The 20,719-nt window shown below is 34.7% G+C and overlaps 1 protein-coding gene across 5 annotated transcripts in view; it reads left to right on the top strand.

The window, feature by feature from the left end:
* The window catches only part of UBE2W (ubiquitin conjugating enzyme E2 W), a 32,068-nt gene extending 12,831 nt beyond the window's left edge, over positions 1–19,237 (top strand). For 3 of the 5 annotated variants that reach the window (XM_058832105.1, XM_058832106.1, XM_058832107.1), the window contains exons 2-6: positions 5,367–5,458; positions 8,178–8,280; positions 10,751–10,906; positions 12,049–12,124; positions 12,825–16,347. In XM_058832105.1, the coding sequence (XP_058688088.1) occupies positions 5,367–5,458; positions 8,178–8,280; positions 10,751–10,906; positions 12,049–12,124; positions 12,825–13,057 (660 nt within the window). In that variant the 3' untranslated portion in view covers positions 13,058–16,347. The other 2 variants (XR_009276894.1, XM_058832108.1) reach the window with 2 other exon arrangements.
* The last annotated feature ends 1,482 nt before the right edge of the window (positions 19,238–20,719 follow it).

Here is a 20,719-nt window from a genome sequence, read left to right as displayed (position 1 = left end):
GAATGAGAGTTAAAATTGTCTCAGAAGTGTTAATCTGTTATATTTTGTCCTCCTATATATATTGCTGCTAATTTTTTAGGATGTTTGTGAAAACAAAAACAATAATTCTGCACTCATGACTGTCAAATAGAAGAAAGGCTTTCCCACTGCTGAAACTTTCCTTTTCAAATGCTTAATTTGAGGAACTTGCAGTCACAATGTACCTTTTGTAACTATTGTGTATGGGCTTGATATATCAGAGTTATATTTTTTTAAAGTACATTTGAGCACTCTTGAAGCTAAGAGTGTGTGTTGAAACTGTGTTGCTGTAAGAAAATTAATGTCCTTTGTAACCTTTTTGGTCAGCAAAACTAGATCACTAGATCAGTCTCCTGATAATCCAGTTTCTGTATTAATGAGACAACAAGAGACAAATTATTGTAAGAAAGAGAGGAAGAAAAAAATAATCTTTCATAATAACTGTGGAAAATATCTTCAAGTTTTCTGAATATCTTTAGCTGCACATTGAGCTGTCCATGCAAGCATGGAGCCAGCAGCTCACAGAAAGTGATTCTTCTCACTGGTACTTGAGACCACATCTGGAGTGCTGTGTTCAGGGAGCTGCAGTACAGGACTGACATTGGGGTACTGGGGTGAGTCCAGCAGATGACAGGCAGGATGGCTGGGGCTGAACTGTGTGACCTCCAAGGAGACTGGATTTCTTCAGCTATGAGAAGAGAAGGTGAATGAGAGATCTTGCTGGTGCCTACAAGAACATAATAGGAGGATATCTAGGGAAAACAGAGCCACAATGGGAAGACAAAGGGCAATAGATACAAATTAGAACATGAGGTATTTTGGTAAGATACAAAAGAAACATTTTATACCATGGATAGTGAAACACTGGAATGCATTGACCAGAGAAGTTGCTTTTAATATTATTTTCTAAATATTGTTTAGTCTCTCCCTTAGAATATTTTTTTTTTTTCGCTGTTGAATGAATTCTGTTTAGTAGGCCCTTTGTCCCCTCTACAGTTTTATTCCAGTTGCTATAGAGTACTCTCATGTTCTGGAAAAAGTCTGTAGACAGCTCTTTATTATTCTGTACAGAAATAATTGAGTTAATGTTTGATTAAAAAAACCCTCAAATTTTGAAAATGTGTGGTGAAAGCCTGTTAAAGATACCCAGATATTTTCATCAGATTAGGAATGATTAACTTGTGTGGTGTTGTTGATGTACTAGTTGTTAATGTAGTAGAGCATTTTGAAATATGGAGTATATTTTATTATTCCAGCTGGGGAACACTCAGCCCCCCAACAAATAATTGTCTTGAATCACATCTTAAATGCGTGTCTGTTGGTCCAATAGAAGTCATTATCTTCATATGTAAACTGCCTTCTATCTCTAGTAGCAAGATTAATAGGAAATCTTTAAAAGCATTTTTTCACTCAAACTGTTTAACACTTTCAAAATTCCTGTCACTGAAGATTGGAGAAATCCAGGAATTTATTACAAGATTTTTTTTGATCTTTAATATCAAGGCAAATTATGTAGATAATTTAGCTGGAGACAAGATAAATGAGGAAGTTCTCTGGCATTTCTAATAGCAATTGTTACTTTTCCATCCTGAACTATTCTAGGGTGAGAGTCTATTTGGGAGGGAGCAGTGCTGAGATACATAAAATCCATCAAGGTGTAATATAATGGAGATAATGGAATACAGGTTCTTCAGGCAGACATAGGGTTAGAGAGGTTGCTGTAAGACAGAAGGAAATAATGCCTTCTGCTGAAACTTGGTTTTGTTCGGGATATTGCTCTGAATCAAGAGCAAATCCAGAAGAGGTGTATGTTTCTTCACCTCTAAATCCCTTCCTTCCCTATCCAGTGAGGAGCTGGGTCCAGCAATATACCATTAATCAGAATTGCACTGGAATTTCCTATGCTAAATAGATAATCATAGTCAGGGTTTTTTGTGGATTCCCATATTTCAGTATGATAAATTTATTTGCTATAAATTGTTTTCATTATAACACTTGCAGTGTTAGTCTTTTCTGGGTTACTGAGTTTCTGTAACTTAATAGATAACACATTCATTTTATTCTGAACAAGCTCTTTTCGGCTTTATATGGGAATGGCATAGATTTTTATTTTTTTTTTCTTTTATTGATATTTCCATTGAGAGCTGTGAATAGAGGTCAGATGGGACTGATTATAGAATGTTTTGGATTTGAAGGGACAGTAAAGATAATTTCACTCCGATGTGTCTGTCCAACCAATTCCTTATCCACTGAACAGTCCATCCATCAAATCTATCTCTGTCCAACGTAGATAGAAGGATGTTGTAGAGGACCATGCTAAAGACTTACGAGAAGTCCAGATAAATGACATCTGTAGCCCTTCCCTTGCCCACTGATGTAGTTACTCCATTGTGGGTCACTAGGTTGGTCAGGCAGGACTTGGCCTTGGTGAAGCCGTGGTGGCTGTCCTGAATCACTTCTCTGTCCTGCATGTGTTCTAGTACAGCTTCTTTGAGGATGTGTCCCATGAACTTCCCAGGCACAGAGGTGAGGCTGACAGGTCTGTGTCCTCCTTGTTACCCTTTTTCTGGTCAGCTGGGTCTTCACCTGACTGCCATGACTTTTCAAATCTGGGAAATGGCTTGGCAGCTAAATCCACCAATTCTGCCCAGGAGTCTGGAATGCAGCTTGTTGAGTCCCACAGATTTGTTTATATTCAGGTTCCTCAACTGGTCATGAGCCTGACCTTTACTTGAAGTGGGAGGGACTTTGTTCCCTCCTGCTGTCCATCCACTTGAGTGGTGTGGGCAGAGAGGTTGCCATTGAAGACTGAGGCAAAAAAAACCCCAACCCAGTTGTTGAGCACCATAGCCTTCAGCTAATCAAATTTTTCCAGTTGTCCAGGATTTTTTATGGCTGGGAGGGGTTATATCTCCTTTGACTTTCCTTTTCTGGTTTACATTGATACTTATTTGAATTGGCTAACTGGGAAATAATAGTTTCTTTAAAAATATGACTGGTTTGATGTGACGCATTTGATCCAAAGTGTAAATAGTGTTTCCTGCTATTTCTCTGGGTTACGTTTTTTGAATTTTGTTTGAATTGCAAATGATGAGAAGCAGTATATTGTCTGTATGTATGATTTTGTGCTGAGTGGACAGACCCTCATGCCATGTCAGCAAATATTTTAGGATCAGAGGAACAGAGCACTTCAGTCTTACTCTGTTGTTCAAGTATACATTTTAATTATTTTTTTCTTTTTGCTACTGGATTTTTTGTTTAGCGATGACCATAAACATAGTATGTGAGAACCAAAAAAACCCATGAAACAGAGGATATTTTTGCACTAGTGAGATGGATAAAATCGTGACTGAGTCTGTGTTAGACTGAAAATATGGTTGCTGGATAAAGGGCCAAAGGTGCAAACTTGAAATTAGATAATATTTTAAATGTTGGTAATTTGAATTTTCTTTAGGCTACAGAACAGACAAAATTTTCTCTCATGTTTCTGATTTTAATTAAATTCTGATATGTGTTTTAGGCTCCTTTTTATAAGGACAAAGTTGTATAGTTGGTCTACATGTGTAAGTAAATGGATCTACTGAATTATTTGCTGTTCTTATATACATATGTTCTTTGCTATTTTGCAACCAATGTTTCCAAATCTCCTCTTTAGGGGAGTTTGAATTACCATTGCCATAAAAGGTTCTCATCCCTGAACTTTTTTAATATTTGTAGTAAAATACTGTAAAATACTCTATTTGACAAAGTGTACAGGTTGACTGCCTTTGAGTTTTTTTTGATGGTGGTCTGCTCAAGTGCCAGAAAGAGAATTGATTTCAAAACATCTCTGCTATTCAAATTAAGGATTTATAAAATGGTTTTGTAACTTTGCTCCTTCGCATTTTAATTCATAATAATGGTGTTGGAAGCACTGTTAATGTTTTCCTAATCTAGGCAGAAAGAAAAAGGTAAACGCTAGGATTCTAACTTGTTTTTCAGTGTGTGAGCAATGAATACAGTTTATGAAAACGCTAGCATTGGGTTTTCAGTCTGTTTATATGATACCTCAGTGCCAGGTAGGAGCTTTCAATATAGACGCCCAAGGAAGTTTTCAGGGCTGCTTGACAGAGACAGAAAGTTACTCCAGTATTTTCAGAATGTAAATTTTAAATGTATAAGGGCAAATTTTTATGAGTTGTGTGGTTATTGTAGTCTGACTTTAAATATATTTGATGGGATACTGAATCATTTCTGTGTTGACAAATCAACGCTTCACTTTCCCATGGGAATTTTTCTGAGTTCTACTAATTAGTGGAAAACAGCTACAAGAGTATGGTAAAACTGTGTTTTAAAAAAATCGGATATTGAATGGAAATGAGGTACTAAATCCCCAGACTGTATATTTTTATTCCTTTGGAATATATGATCATTTCAACTAATAGTGTGGTTGAAGTGAACTTGTAGATAATAACCTTAAAATTGTTGGCAGGAAAAAGGACAGTAGAAATGAGAAAGCCCTGAACTTTTTGTCACGTAGATGGCTTGGAAATGACAAAACGTATTGTATAACTGTTTATATGGAGAAAATTGACCCTGAGAGCAGTGCCAATGACAGCATTTCACAGAGGCTGCATTTCCCTTGCCCAGTAGATTGTAAGAAACTGTTCTGGTAGTTGTTATAGAAACAGCTGGTTGCAGTGACCGATTTATCTCTGTCAAAATAGACAAGAATTACCTGAGTTACTGCCATAACGCTTTACTCAAGTGCTGTGACTCTGTAGGTTCTAAGATGCAGTTAGTGTAAAGCTTTTGGTTTGTGTTGTGCAGTCCAAATAGTCTTGTTTTAGTTTTCTGTTTTGTCCTCTGGGATGACTTAGAACAAGGCAAAGGCTTGCACAGATGCCAAATGGAAGTGTCTTAGATTACTTAGAGGAGGAAGTTGTGCTGTTAAAATCTTGTAGATTTAATTATAAATCTAATGATGCTGTGTAAATATGAAATGTTCACTGCTAGGGGTAGAGCTCTTATAGATATTTTTGTAATACAACAAATTCAGTTGTACCTCCATGTAATTTGTAACATAACAACCTAATAATCTTTGCTTTGCAGTATTGCAAACATAAGTGCCTTTGCATTTTACCCAAAAAATAAGTTTAAAGCTTGTAACTTATTTTGCCTGTGTCCGTTCAGTTAAATTTCTAGGAGTGGAGTCATCCTTTTTTCTCACCTTTCAATTTCACTTTGTTTTTAAATTGTCAAGTAAAACTCCTTTTACCTCTCAAAAATTGATGAAATGTGCTTAAATGTGTATGTTTATTGTTAAACTTCATTTAGTATTTCAAATATTCTATGCAATTTCTTTATAGAAACGATTACAAAAAGAACTATTGGCATTTCAAAATGATCCACCTCCGGGAATGACTCTAGATGAAAAGAGTGTACAAAATTCAATTACACAGTAAGTATATATACTGTTTTATTTATGCTATCATGATGAAAAGACTAAGTAATGAGAAGTTCTCTTCACACTTCCACCATTTACTCCAAGTAACATTGTGAATTTTGCTTTTAGTCTAGGCAATGAAATACTGTTCTCCTTAATAAGCATATTGGAGTAATGTGTTGGACACTTTCAGGAACAGGGTAGTAAATTTACTAAATTTTTATTAGGTATTTTACTGTCTAACAAGCTGTCAATTGGTAAAAGCTTCTGCATTTTTTAGAATAAAATAATTTAATTTAATTACCTTTCATAGCTACTTACCTCCAAAACTTTTCTAGATTTATTGAAATAATGGAGTAGCTGCTTTAGAGTTCTGTAATATTTGAATAGAATATGTCATGGCTTTTAATTTTCATCACCTTCTTTCTCTAATGCAAGTGGAGAAAACTTGCTAAAAAGCAAAGTTGTCTGCATACACTTGTTTGCACTTTTTTCCCTGCCTTGGTTTTCTCAGTGATTCATGAAATGGGAAGAGAAACATGGTAAAATATTCTTTGTCTGTTGAAATGGACAGAGGTTGTTCTTGGTATTAATCTATTTTTTAATTGACAGAAATTCAAAAGATTCAGACTGTGTTGGTATTTTTTTCTCATAACTTTCTTAGTTTCATTATAGAGAAATGTTAAAAATTTGTCACATGTAAACATGGATGAGAATATGATCTCAGACTGTATGTTCTGGACTAGGGTATTGATGGAGCAGCTTAAAACATAGAGCTGAATTCTGATGTTTTCTCATCTTCATTTTGGGTGGTGGCACTCAGACCATGTTACATGAGTCTTCTGAGACATATATAGTGAGTTAAACACTCACTGCCTTTTACATAATGCTGGCCTTTGTGATACTTCATGCAGATGAACATGACTAAAATTAAAAAAGCAGTTTTTAGTTTTCTGCAATAATTAGTCTAATATTGCAAGTGGTATTCACTTATTTCAACAAAAAACTATTAAATCAAAGTTTAGAGCAGATGGAAAAGGCTATCTCTGTTTCCAGAGTACTACCTCATTATAATTTCTGCCTGTATATACCTTTCTGCCTTTTATACCTTTCAATACCTTGCACATAAAAACTTCCTATTTACTGTCATGCTAGATTTTAAAACTGTTGCTGTTTTAGAAGCTTCCTGTCACAAGTAAAACGATTTTTTTCTTTTTTCTCTTTGAGGATTTTTTGGTATCAGGTAGCCTGTTTTGAGTTCATTAATCAAGTTACAGTTTGAATTGGTTGCATTAAAAATTTGTGTAGCAATACTTGCTTGTGTTTTAAAGATGTTGAATAAAATAATTGGATCAGTTAATGTAACTGGGTCATTTAAAACATTGAACAATCTTTTATTTTAAATATACAAAGATTAGAAGTTGGAGAAGGCTAAACTGTAAAGCACACAGGAAATATGGGTTCTACTGATTCCTTGACCATAAAAGGAGCAATATCCAGGCAAAATTATCTTCTCCTTAGTAAACTATTTTAAAAACTTGAAAATGGAAGCTCTGAATCACAAGAACCAATAAATTTAAGAGTATTGGTGTACTCTGTTTATAACTGTAAAAGCAGAAGGCATAAGAAGAAAAGTGATCTGGAGTGCAAATAGATTAAATCGAAAGCATCTTCACAAAGTTAAAATATGAAATGTACTTCATCAGCCTTCACTGTACAGCCGTCACTGTGCTACTGTTGAAGATGCATTCCTCTTTAAGGGTGTGAGAGCTAGCAGTTTATTAAATACGCAGATTTCTCAAGCCAAAAACCAAAACACAGCAATAACAATACATCCAGCAAAAAAATCCCCAAAGAGTGATAAAGGGGAAAATAAAAAAATATGCATGACTTAAATACAGAGGAAGAGTATATAGGAGGATGGAAAGGTTGAAAATAGGATCATCAGAGCTGCCAGCTGGAGATGCTGACTTTTCTGAGTACACTGCTGTTCTGCAAAATCTCATCTGCCTTCCTTGAGTCGATGTAAACCATATCTGAGTATTTCTGTAGTCTCTTTACCTTATCGTGTTACTTAGATCTGCAAAACTCCATCAAAGGTGAAAAACCAAAAATGGGGAAGTGATGCTGCAAAGGATAGTGTTAAGTGGTCAACAGTAGAACTCTAAAATCATAGAAGTTAGATAGCAGAATGTTGCTGTATGTGTTGAACAATATGCAAAGCATCTGCTTTTAGCTGCATTAAAAAAACCCACAATGCAAACCCAAACCAAATAAAACCCCCACATGCAACACCACCACCCTCTTCCCCAGCAACTCCACCTGTCAGTTACTTTAATGTTATTATGGTGGAAGGAGCAGAAGCAGAGGAAAAAGAATACTGGTATGTTGAGGTGTTATCTTAGTTACAGATTCAAACTACCCTTTTATTTGGTTTTGTTTTGATTTGCTAGGACCTTTTAATTTTTACACTACTAAACTTTTCCAGTTTTGATTCCATTACCTGCAAGATGCTATTTAATTTCTGAGTTTTTCACAGATGCAAGTACAAGATGATTTTTGCCCTTTCCCCTTGGTTACAGATTTTAATAGACTGTATTGATATTTTCCTTGACAGAAAGGTAGAACAACACAAAAGAGAATGTGTACTAGTTTGTTTCCTTCCAAACCTTTTAAGTTCTCAGTATTAATTTTTCAGTACACAATGCTAACAGCTTTTTCCCATATTCCTTAGGTGGATTGTAGACATGGAAGGTGCTCCAGGAACACTCTATGAAGGGGAAAAATTTCAGCTTTTATTTAAGTTTAGTAGTCGGTATCCTTTTGATTCGCCTCAGGTAACTGATGCCTTCTTCCTGTCTTACTGCTACCTTCAGGTTACAGCTGTATGACGTGTGCTGAGTGTTGTAATATCCACATAGCCTAATGTCAGCTTCACTTACTTTAATTTGTGTTAAACACATTGTGCAGATGCCTTTTCTTTACAAATGATTCTGCAGTGAAGTATAGGGCTCTGATGTCTGCTTGGACAGATGAAAGTAGTGTAAACTGGAGGCTCCTTTGATGTTGATATTTGTGTCATGAAATACAGGGTAAAGTAGGAAGATCCCCTTTACTGTGATGCAGGAGCAAAGTAAACAATAAACTGCTGCTTCATCCCTTCTTACTTCCAACATATTTTTCTCTGGTTGATTTTTAAGACTCTTGCATCTTCTCTGCTGCCCTTGTTAATACAGCTGAAGAAACACTTGCTTCTGATAGGGATTCTTACAGATACATGAGGTGCTTGAGAGACCTGCAAGATAGTGTTATAACTGAAGTATGTGATATTGTGTTGCTTTCAAGGCAGCCTAGAGAGCTGAAGGGACAGCTGAATTTAGAGACTGCAGAATGTGGTGTGTATGGACATTCCTCCATTACCTGCGGGAAACATTTCGAAATATAGCTCATAAGAGTAGTGGTCAGCTGTCACCTCTGTTTTTCTGAAAAAGGAAGGAGAAAAGCAGGAGTGCTGTAGTTCTTGTCCTGTCTGTTTCAGCTCAGAGTTTTAGAAATTATCTCTGCAACTTCTCTTGATGTTAAAACTGGAGCATGGAGCTGTGAGAGACACTTAAGCCATAAAAATGAATATATTTTTAGGTACCATGATAAACACTAGAATGCTGACTTTTAGTCTTTTACAGAACAAACTGGCCACCTGAACTTCTGCACCTCATCAGGTTTGCAAGGTACTACTTATAGGTGATCCACAAGAGAGTAGCCAATTTAATTTGGTTCCAGGTTGTTTGTCTTCATTACCCAGCCTGTGTGTGTGGCTCTGTGCAGTTTATTGTTAAGTAGCAAATTAGATCCATACATCTACACTGAATTTTATCACAGAAAACAATTAAATTTAAGTACTGGATACTGGATTGTTTTAGATGGCTGTAATTTCAGTTTTTCAAACATTGCTATGCAGCAGGGTCATTCTGCACTACAGACTTCTTGGTCTTAATTACCTCTCCTGCAAATCTAGTTACTTTGAATTGACAGTTTTCACTTGTGCTGCTTTAATCACTTGGATGTTTTCTGCCTTTAAATGTATGTTGTCTGTCATAGAGTGCATGCTTTTTACTCACCCAGTCTGCCTAGTTCAGGTTGTCATGTAAAAGTAGGATATTAGTTACAAGTGAAATACATTGCAGGATTATGAAGGTAAGCCCTTTAATGCTTAAGAAATGCCAGTTTAAAGACCTATGAAAGATCATTCTGCATCCGGTTTCTCTTACACCTTAGAAACCTGTCTGCCATTTTGCAGATAAATTAAGCTCTCTAATTTCTGTTTCCTATATGATGGTGTTGCTTCTTGTCATCAGTGAGGAGGTGGGTGTGTTGTCTACATGTGTACATATTTCTATGCATACTTATATAGCTGAAGAAACACTTAAGAAACTACTGAATATTATAGTTACGAGTGGTAGAGATTTATGATTTTTTTTATTGTATAAAAGGAGTTGGAAAAGGAGTTCAGGAATATAATACTGATATGAAGGTTTCAGTTTTACTCTCTTTCCATTGGTCCTGACAAAAACTTGACGTAAGAGCAGTAGTTGTCAAAATTGCTTTTCTAGCCTTTTTTTGACTCTGATAGTATCTTTTAATAGGGAGGGATTCAGGTTCTAAACACTTTTCTTCCATATACGCCATGACAAATAAAGACTTTATTATTTGAGGTAATGTTTTAAAAGTATTTCCTATTTGGTAACATACTTTGGTTTCACAAGTCCTTTGTTTATAGTTAATAAGATTGATGAATTTTAATTTTATTCTTCATTCTGGAACCTGGATGAGTTGTCTAGAATTTTATTTCTGTTACATCCAGGCTTATAGAAATACTCATTTTTTAATCTTGTTGCGCTTCTTGGTGTATAACATTGTGGCTTATAAAATCATTAAAATCCAGTGTTTTGGCTAGACAGGTGTATTCCTTAGGACATGGAAGACTGAGGCTGCAAGATTTTGCACTGTCTTTACATCGTTACCTTTGCATTTTTCTATGCTGTATAAATTTTAATAGAAAATACTCTATATTTAACCATTTATTTGACTCCATTTTCACTAGCTATTTAGGCATCCATTGATTATTTCACGTTTCACTTAATAGTTTCCAAAATTAAAGTAACCCAACATGGTAAAGTATATTATTTAGTTTAAGTGAAAATGGCAGACCTGCTTCTTAAATAAGATTATATTGTTTTCCCCAAACCAATACAGTTTTCTTTAAAACGGGGACTATAAATTAGTTATTTTTGTTCTTTTTTTTTTTAGGTCATGTTTACTGGAGACAATATCCCTGTTCATCCTCATGTTTATAGCAATGGTCATATCTGTTTATCCATTCTAACGGAAGACTGGTCTCCAGCCCTCTCAGTGCAATCTGTTTGTCTTAGCATTATTAGCATGCTTTCCAGCTGCAAAGAAAAGGTATGGGCTTTTTTAGCACTGTTGAAGTAGAATAAGTAAAAGTTAGTAATTTTCTACTTTACGAAGTAAAATTTTCATTTCTCAAATTCTAAAATAGGCAAAACTACTGTATCTACATTTCTACTACTGAGAAAATACTAAGCTAGAACTGCAAAATAAACAGTGCAGTAAGTACTTTGCCACTGTTTTCATGGTAACCTGCTTATATATCATTACTGGAAGAGTAGTGGATGGAACCCTTCCAGTTGTACTAACTGTGAAGTTCAGTCATGCTTTAGGACGATTCTTTGTAAAATTATCCTTCCTCTAAAGACAGTGCGGAATGGCTAGTGAAATGACTTTAGTGCAGATGCTTCTAACTTTGCATCTGTACTATTTCAGTGAACTTGATAATTTTCATTTCAGGAAAGTAAATGGTGCTAAGCTGCTTTTTTGGCACTAATACCTTAGACCTTTTTGTAAAGAGATTGCCCTTTCACTTTTGACCATTTCTTTCGCAGAGGGCTGTCTGTGGAAGTTAGATGTGGTCAGAGCTTGTCCATATGTGCTATTCAAACATGCCTATTTATTTTGCATCCCAATTAGTCCTAGTCATATATGTAGTCAAAAAACCACCCCAAAATGGCTTTCTATTGTATTCTAGATATGAGTTTTGTAAATGATGACACTTATGAAGAAAAATAAAGAATATGTAATAATGATCAGATACCAATACATAAGTTCATTTTTTCCATCCACTCTAAGCTGAGCCTTTGAATGGGAATTTGATGAAATGCATCAGAATTAGATTCCAAACTGCAAAGGAATTTAATTTTGGGAGGTTTTTTGAACAACAGCTGTTTCTTGTGATTTAGTTTCTTTTGTTTGTTTATTGTGTTTTGGTTTCTTTTTCTTTTTTTCATTTTTTTTCTCCCCCTATTTATCGTGAAGCTGTTTGATATATTTTACTATTTTTTTTTCTTTGGAGTATCTCAAGTAAGAATTTGTTACCTGGATCTTTAAGGTAAATTTCTTGACCAGAAAGGTCTGTTACCTCATTTTCACTGCATTCACATGGTAATCTTTCTTAAGCTTATTAAATAGCTCATGTATTACAATATGAGGATTGTTTGATTATTTGTAGGTCTTTTCTTCTGTTGCAGAGGCGACCTCCAGATAACTCATTTTATGTAAGAACATGTAACAAGAATCCAAAGAAAACAAAATGGTGGTATCACGGTAAGTATCAGACTAGGACCAGATATTTGTAACTTCTTTTCAGGGTGAAGGTAATTAAATTGCAGGAAAGTAGGATAAATGTGTTCAAAGCATTAAACTATTTTTTTCAATTCAAAAAGTTATTTAAATCCTGTTTATGTGATACTCTGCTTTGATTTTTTTCTTTTCCTATATCACATTTGAATAATTCCTGGTGGAAATTTAAACATGTTTTAAATTGTATGATTGACTTTGAATGAAAGTTCTTGTAAAGTGTATCAATACATGACAAGTTTACAGTTCGGGATTGGGGAAAGTCCATCATGAAACTAGGTTTTGCTCTAAACCATGTTTTGGTTATTGTTAATAATACTTCATAAACTTCTGTGTTGTTGAAAAGATAACTATATATTTGTAAATAGCTATGTGTTTTGATAGATTTCCACTCTTAATCAGAATTTCCAGTATGGGACAGTTGACTGACTTTAAAGACTCCTAAAAACTAATACTCAGTAATATAGTAATAAGATTCTCCATGGACAGCATAAAGAAGAAAAAAAAATTAATACTGCTAGTGTCTGCAGTGCTAAGTGTTGTGTTGGGGATTTTTTTTATTGTTTGGTTTTGGTTTGGGGTTTGCTTTGCTTTTGCACTTTTTTCTTTTCTTTATATGTGTTCTGTGTCTTGCTTTATACTGTGTGGTTTCTTTCTTCTGCCTCAGCATTTGTCATCTTCCACCCAGAGCTGCTGTTGGCTGTATGTGCTTGTCTTATCCACTCCATTGGTGAGGAAAGAGAGAAGAGGGGGATAGAGATGGGCCACATGCTTTGTTTCTCTCCTTTCTTGTTAGCAATGCTTTCCTTGCTTTCCCTAGGAAAATTATGTACAAACAGTAGTTATTGGAAGCACAGGTTCTTTGGGAAGGGATATGTCAGGGCAGGTAATAATGTATGATAGTGTAGTGCAGAACAGTTGATTCCACCATGGCCTCTTGCTGAAGGTTCCACAGTAAGACATCCTTTGTTTTTCATGGCCTCCTCGCTCCAGATATATTCTGTTCCTGAAGTGAAACTATAGCAAGTATTTTGAGGCAATGAGAGTTCATGACTGGAGAGGCAAATTCCAAAGTCTTCACCCTTAAAATTCTTAAGATTCTTAAAAACCCATGGATGGCCCAACAAGAAAAACTTGATAGTTTCATAATACTTGATGAGACCCGTGGGGTTTTGACATATGGTAATGTAACAGAATGAAACTCTGTTTCTCATGATACAGTAATAGTAACTTCAAAACAAGGTGGCTTCAGGCACAGTAAGAGAAGTGCTGTATGTCATGAGATTAAGGTATATCTAAGAAACTTTGGGGCATTCTGTGGTTGTTTTTAAAGTTGACTCCAAGAATAATAATCATCTTGCACACAACGATAGATTTTTCATCCTCACCAGAGTATTCAGTACTTTATTTTCTCTCTCTGTTTTCATGCTCTTGTAATGTGTTTGGTTCTTCTCAATTTCTAGTTTTGGTTTCTCTTAAATGGCAGTTTTGAGAGAGTTTTTGTTAACTTTCTATTTCACTTGCTAATTATTTTTAAGGAGAAACAGGTAAAATTCCATTTATTGGCGTTATCTTGTGATTAAAATGTTTTATCTACTTTTAATTTGTACTAGTCTTATTTTGATTTAGAATAGAAATCTGTAAAAGGAGAACAGTTTGCAGATATTACTTTTATTTCTTCATCATGAAATTCAATTTGTGTTAAAAAAGCAAAACAGGAACTTAGTATGAAAAGAAATCTGAGTTACTGACTCTGACAGTTGCTGGGTTATTATGGCTCTAAACCATGGCTTCCAGTTCATTGAATGGGTATTTTAGTTACTAGGAAGTAACTACGCAGTTTTTTTTTTCTCAAAGTCAGAAAATCTTACCCCTCCTCAAATTCAAAGCAACCTAAAAACCAACCTGAGGCAAGAGAAAGTCAGTTCATTTAAATAACTCACACTGTCTTGATTAAAAATTCATTGGGCTCCCCACCACCTTAAATTCTTACATGAAAAATAAAATATTCCTGATGTCCACTAGACAAAAAATTCATAAATGATTAGAGTGTTTTCCCTTCCAGTTTTGTGCATGTGTCATTTGCTTCTTTTCTCAGTTAATTTTGTTTCTCCTATGTGGACACAGAACAAGACTGCCCAGGCATAATCTTTAAATTGTCAGTGTTTTCTAAACAGGTTTAAAGAAATGGTATGTTACAGTAAAATGGGAAGTGTGAAAAGATGCTTCTCTTATGTTTATTTTCTGCTTATGTTTCAACTGAAGTGTGTCATATATCTAATCTTGTGGTTGAACCACATTTGCCTGGATAAGTGAGGGAAGAAAAAGCATTCCTACCCAGGAAAGAAAACCAGCTGTCCACGGGTAACTGCTGTGAGAAATTAAATGCCAGTGCTAATACAACAACCTGTGGAAAGAAGTGTGGAGTGGTTCTGCCACTTCTGCTGTCAGCTGCCCACTGGACTGGTCTAGCTTTAATGTGACATTGGAGCTCTGTTTTGAAGAGATAGGAAGAAGTCTGTCATATGTATTAATACATGCGTTTGAAGGAAAATATTTTTTTTCCAGCATGTACCTGGAATTTATTTACCTGGAAGCAAAATAGTCCATGGCTGAGAGCTGATGTAAAGCAAACCCAGATGATCAGAGTCATAAAGTGGCACTTTAGAGACATTCTGACACGTAAATATGTGTCTGCATTCAATATAGTACAGAGATTTTAATCTGTCATATCATCCCTGTCCAAACACAGCAGCTTATTCCACAAACAAAGCTTTGTTTGCTACAAAATTATGTCCTTACAAGCCCTGTTTTGAAGCTCCTGATCTATGATAACTGAAAATATTTCTAGGCTGTCTGCCCTACCCAGTGTGTGTGTTTCAACTGTATATTGACTTTCCTGCTGAATTTCAATCTGAGAGTTGCTTGTGTTGTGTTAAAGACAGGGGAGGATCCTCCAGATACTGTTTATTTGGGCATCCAGACTGAAATAGGTTTCATAAAGCTGTTGACTTCCTTTTTTGTTCTCAGAAAGTAGATTTTTTTTTTTTTTTTGTGGGGTGGGGTGAGGAAGGGAAAGGCAATGGTGTTTGTTTTCAATCAGTGCTTCCTTGCTGCTTTTAGGTTTGGAGGTTGGTCTGGTTTTGGTTTTTTCTTAAGTAGAAAGTGTTTTCTCTGATATTTGGCCTAAAATTTTAGTACACTATTGAAATACCCCTTCTCTCTCTCTTTTGCATCCTTGTCCATATTTTTTACATGTATAGTAAAAAATTAAAATAGTTATTTAACAAGTAATAGCTTTGATATAATATTTTCTGATGAGAATGCATAATGTTTATGAGGCTACATTTTTTAGGTGTGGGAGGTTACAAGTCCTTTAAAAATAAGCAGACAGTAAGTTTGCTTTCTGTTAACAACTCAATATTTACTGCTAGCAGGTGCAAATATACTGCAGGTTGATGTGTGAAGGAGAATGTTTATAAGGGAGAGCATTAATGTGGAGCATAATGCAGAAATGATAGGCATAGAACATGCATTTTTATAGTAGGTTCTGTCTAATCACACTATCTAAAATTTAGTGTATGTAATTTATTTTCATGTTTAGGATTTTAGGATTATAGTAGTAACCTGTTCTTTTTGCATAAATCTGTCACCTATTGTTTTGTGTTGAGTCGTGCTAAATAAATTAATACAAACACACACACACACATATATATATATATATATATATATGCACACACACATACACATATAAATGTATAAAGGGTTGAGAATGCATCAGAAGCAGCCCACTCTGCCAGGTCTTATCCCTATATATTCCTTATGAAAGGATGTCTTAATTTGGTAACTGTTGTGGATCTGCTCTACTTCAAGGGTGCAAAATGTTAAGCATATTTGATTTTTCATTTTCTTGGCAAGTAGCTTTCTAAATATCAAGCATGGAAATGACTGTCATTTTAATGGGGTGTTTGCTAATACTAATGTCTTTGGGGGATGTATGTGTATTTTGGAAGTTTAATTTTTGATAATCTCTTTTCTCCCCAAGTTGTTATTGAACAAAACAACAGAATTCAATCAGGGTATATCCTCTGCATGTTACTGTCTATGCTAGGAATTGTTTCTGCCTATAGCACCTTGCTAATTTGGAATTAGAATGTTTATATGTTTTCCATAAATGCTCTTCTTTTATTTTAAAGATGACACATGTTGATGCCACCATTTTGTGATCCTCGTAGCAGAAGATAGTCCTACTGAGAAAATGAGCACTTTGATCATTCAGTCTTTGAACTTTAACCTTTGACTGGAAGTGACCTATAGGCAATGAAGACTACTTCCTTTGACTGCATTTTTACTAGTGTGCATTCTGGGCGCATGTTGATCGCTGGTTCAGTCCATGCAACTGACATGCTTTTATTAGTCATACAGTATTAATGCAGGTGTCCAGAAATGTCAGAATAATTCCATTATTTTTATTTTAAGCTTTTGGAAGAATTCCAGGTCTTCATATATTGTGCAATAACACTGAGCTCCTTGGCGGTTTTGGTGCATCCATTGCCGGCAATGGACATTGTACCAGGGAAAGGTTTTGCTTCTGCCACAAAAAAGATTGACACATGACAGAGCTTATGAAAGTTTTGGATATATTTGGATTATAAGCAAGGGATTGACAGTTACCTTAAATCCAGCCCATTCTTTTATATTTGGATTCTATGCACTGTGACCACAAAACTAGCTGAAGGACAGTAATAAGATCATTACATATTTATTAAATTGTTTATCTGCTGTCAAATTGTTTTGACATGGGCGGTTTTTCAAGTGACATTGGCAGAGAGGTACAATGTTATCCCTATGGTGAAATAAAACTACTTTTTGTATATAGTTATTCATATCTCTGAAGCAAAGGTATGAGTAATTTAGGGTATGAGTGATTTAAACAAGAATTTATTTTGGAGATAGAGGATGGCAGTGATATAACTGAATTTGCTGCAGTCCGTAATTGGGCTTGTAATTTGTACTTTAGAGCTTTTTCCAAGTAGATTGCACACTGTTATTTCCTGCTAGCCATCAGCATGAGCCCTACTGCCTACACCAATATTTCATTTATTTATGTGTTCAAAAGCAATCCATATAACATTTTTTGTTTGCATTCACTGTTTCTTTTGTGTTGTATGTCATGTTTGAATGTTACAAAACAATATTTTGATTGAAAAGCTTTGTCAGAAGATATTTTCATGTAAATTATTTCTTTATCTTGTAAGCATCATCTTGTCTTTTAATCCTGTATTATAAAAAAAAAATACATTTTTGACAGAGGCTTAAAGTTTTCACAAAAAAGTGTGGACCTTCTTATTTAAGTTTAGACTAAAGTATATTTTCTTAACTTGCTTGTCCCACATAGCCATGCCAATTTTTCCAGGCTTTTCTTCACCAAAAAAAGGAGGAAAAAGCCTAAAATCAGACATTTTTCTGTGGAGCAACATTTATTGAAATGATAGTTGTTCTCAGCACTCTTTAATATTTTGATACTGCAATTAGGTTGTCTTTTTAGGAAGCACTTTTGTAAACTAAATACCTTTACACATATGCAAAATTTCTACAATTTTTTTTTACTCTTGCCTTATTGTTGCACTCAAAAAAAAGTTCAAGCAATTAATGCATGAATGTCTAAATCAAGTAATAGTTTGATGTAAAAACAAACAAAAGAAAAAAAAAATCCCTAAACCAAATTCACAATGAATAACTACAATAAAAAACAGAAAATTGGCTGAAAAGACTGATTTTTTTTTTTAATCTGCTGTATGATAGCTGACGTTTTATAGCCTTGTACATACTTCTCTGTTACCTATTGTTTAAAACACTTTAAAAAAGGTATAGATGCTTAACTCAGGGTGGATAGAGTATAGATGGATTTGCTTCAGAGAAGTATTCTGTACAGCATCAGAACTGTAGACACTGGCAGTGAAGTGAGGCTACAATATACTTCAGGAACTGCTTTTTTTTTTTTTTTCTACTGTACTGAAAACATCTCTTGGCCTTTAAAACTCAATGGTAAAATCTAGCTTTGGATATAAATTTGATATGTGTATATATTTTCACAATGAGCCTTGGAAACATAGAATTAATTCTCTTTTAAAAGCCAAAAAAAAACCCAAATTTGTTTTGAACAAAAGAAATACTTATGCTCTAAACTTTTTGTTTAGCGAAATTTTATTGTTGTGAGATCATCACACTGGTTATTTTTGGAAATGGTTCATATGAAAGAGCAGTAATCTGATATTTAATCTCTATAGTCTTTTTCACTGCTCTGTTAATGGAAACAATTAAGAAATCAATGTATGAATGGTTCACATAATGGATCCTATTAAAATAGTCCACAGGAAAAAGACCTTAATGTGACCAGGTAATGTCTGAAGAAATGGCTTAACTACATCTCAGATTTAATTATCTTTTCATACAGTGACTTGGAAAACTACAATACATGGTTTCAGAGAAGCTTTATTACATACCATATGTATTTTATTGAAGATGGGTGTTGTAGTGCAAAGCATTATACATTTTATTGACCTGTGCTATCACATGGACTATACTGAAGTTAAGTAACCAAATTTATGCTGCTCTTTAATAAACCCCACCCCCTATAATATACTTAGATCAAGAAAATGCAAGGTAGATTAGTAAAGAATGTACCTCAGGTCTTATAGTTTACAGTAGAAATGCCTCATTGGTTCTCTTGTAGATCTGTGGGTAAGTTCAACTATATAGAGAGGGCCAAGACAAAGCTTATAAACCACTGAAGCCCTCAAAATAATGCAACTATTCTGACAATGTTATGATGTCCTCAAAAAGGGCTTGAATCAGATGGAGGTGGTGCCATCCTTTCCCAAGGGTGACCCTGTGTATGTAACTTTCTTTCACTTGGAATTTCTCACATGGAATGGTTACAGAATTGGCTTGAAACTATCTTGCTTTGATTTTGTGTCAATATTCATGTTGTTAAACACTTTGTTTTGTGTTTAGTGTCTTTATACTATAACACAATAAATTCTTGTTTTAAAATAGATTACTACCCTTGAATGGAAATACGTGTGGACCTTTTCATGGTGGAATGCAGAAGCACAGTTCCTTACAATCAGCCACTCTTAAGACAAAGCTGCCACTAATTCTGAAATGTTGTGATGCATATCACAGGAGGAATTTGCATAACAGCAAGGTGTTTCCTTGTTCTCCAGAGGGTATCAGTTGTAACAGCTAAAAGAAATAGTTAATTTTTAAAAAAATTGCTAAGATGTAATGCTTTCACTTTCACAGATGAGCAAATAGGTCGTTTTTTTCTTTTTGCCATTTGACAAGCACTTAAAATAGTTAATGAGAAGTTTCAGGTGCAGAATTCTTGTTTGCCTGCACAAAGAAGTGGTGGGAAGAGCCTTTCTATTATTTTGTCAGCATGTATCAGAACTGTTTAATCAAATCTCTGCCTCATACCAATAACTGCTTTCAGATTTTTTTTTCAAGAGATGTCTTCTGCTTTACAAAAGGCAAGACACTGCATACCTAAAGCACGTATTTTTATGAAAAATTAAGTTTTAAAAATCCATATATTTTCTATTGTGAAGATTTTTCTAAATGTTTGATTTTTTTATTTACTACTATTTTTTTGAAAGTCAGATAAAAACCTAAAATGTGAACTGTATTTAAAGATATGCTTTAAGGAGATCATAAAGTTTGCAGGTCATTAATTAAAGATGTTTTTAAAGACAGGGCAAGAAACCCTAATTAAAAGTTTTGCAAAAAATGCAACTGTAGAGTTTCACGGTTTGGAGGAAGTCAGTATAGTTTTTGCCTCCTCTGGTAGAGCACTTGAGCATTATGTTGTGTTTGCATGCTCACAAATCCTGATCATCTTAAAGAATAGGTTTGAATGCATTTTCTTTTAAAACAAGTTACTATTAATCCCTATCACCCAGTTCAGTGATTGCCTCTAATACACAGTGCTGAATAGTTGGGTGTTGAATTTAGTAGGGGAATTAAGCTGTCCTAGTGATAGTCCATCTTCAGCTGCAGTTACACAGCAGCATGGGAAGAGAGACTTTGGATTTGATTCGTGTGCCAGGTAACTTGTTGGCCTGTTGTTTCTAGGACTAATACTAAATTTCCAAACCTCCTGGCTTTAAAATACCTTAATAAAATTGGAAGAGTAGAAATATCATGAGCCCCCTTTTACTATAAAACATAATTCAGAAGTACAAATTTGAAAATGCTTATTATCTGTTCTTATTTCACTCTCCATTTCTTTTTTTTGTGAATTTTGCGCACTTTTTCAAATAGTGTTAAAGGAATTTTGATGAGCTGATTCAATGTAGCAAATTCTCCCTGGAGCTACTTAGTGATTTTTTCTTTTTAAATTACAAAGTAAGAGTATTCCAGTAACATTGTAGTTCCAAAGGAATTTCTGTCCTGAAGTATGTAGGCAAAACTGTATAGATTTCTTTCAGATAACTATTTTGTATTTAAAAACCAAAAATTAAATGCAAAATCAATTGACTGTGCAGTGTATATAAGTCC

Source organism: Poecile atricapillus, chromosome 2, assembly GCF_030490865.1.
Source record: "Poecile atricapillus isolate bPoeAtr1 chromosome 2, bPoeAtr1.hap1, whole genome shotgun sequence".
In the NCBI taxonomy this organism is placed as follows: Eukaryota; Metazoa; Chordata; class Aves; order Passeriformes; family Paridae; genus Poecile; species Poecile atricapillus.
The sequence above is the reverse complement of the archived record's forward strand: the minus strand, read 5'-3'. Positions and strand labels throughout refer to the sequence as shown.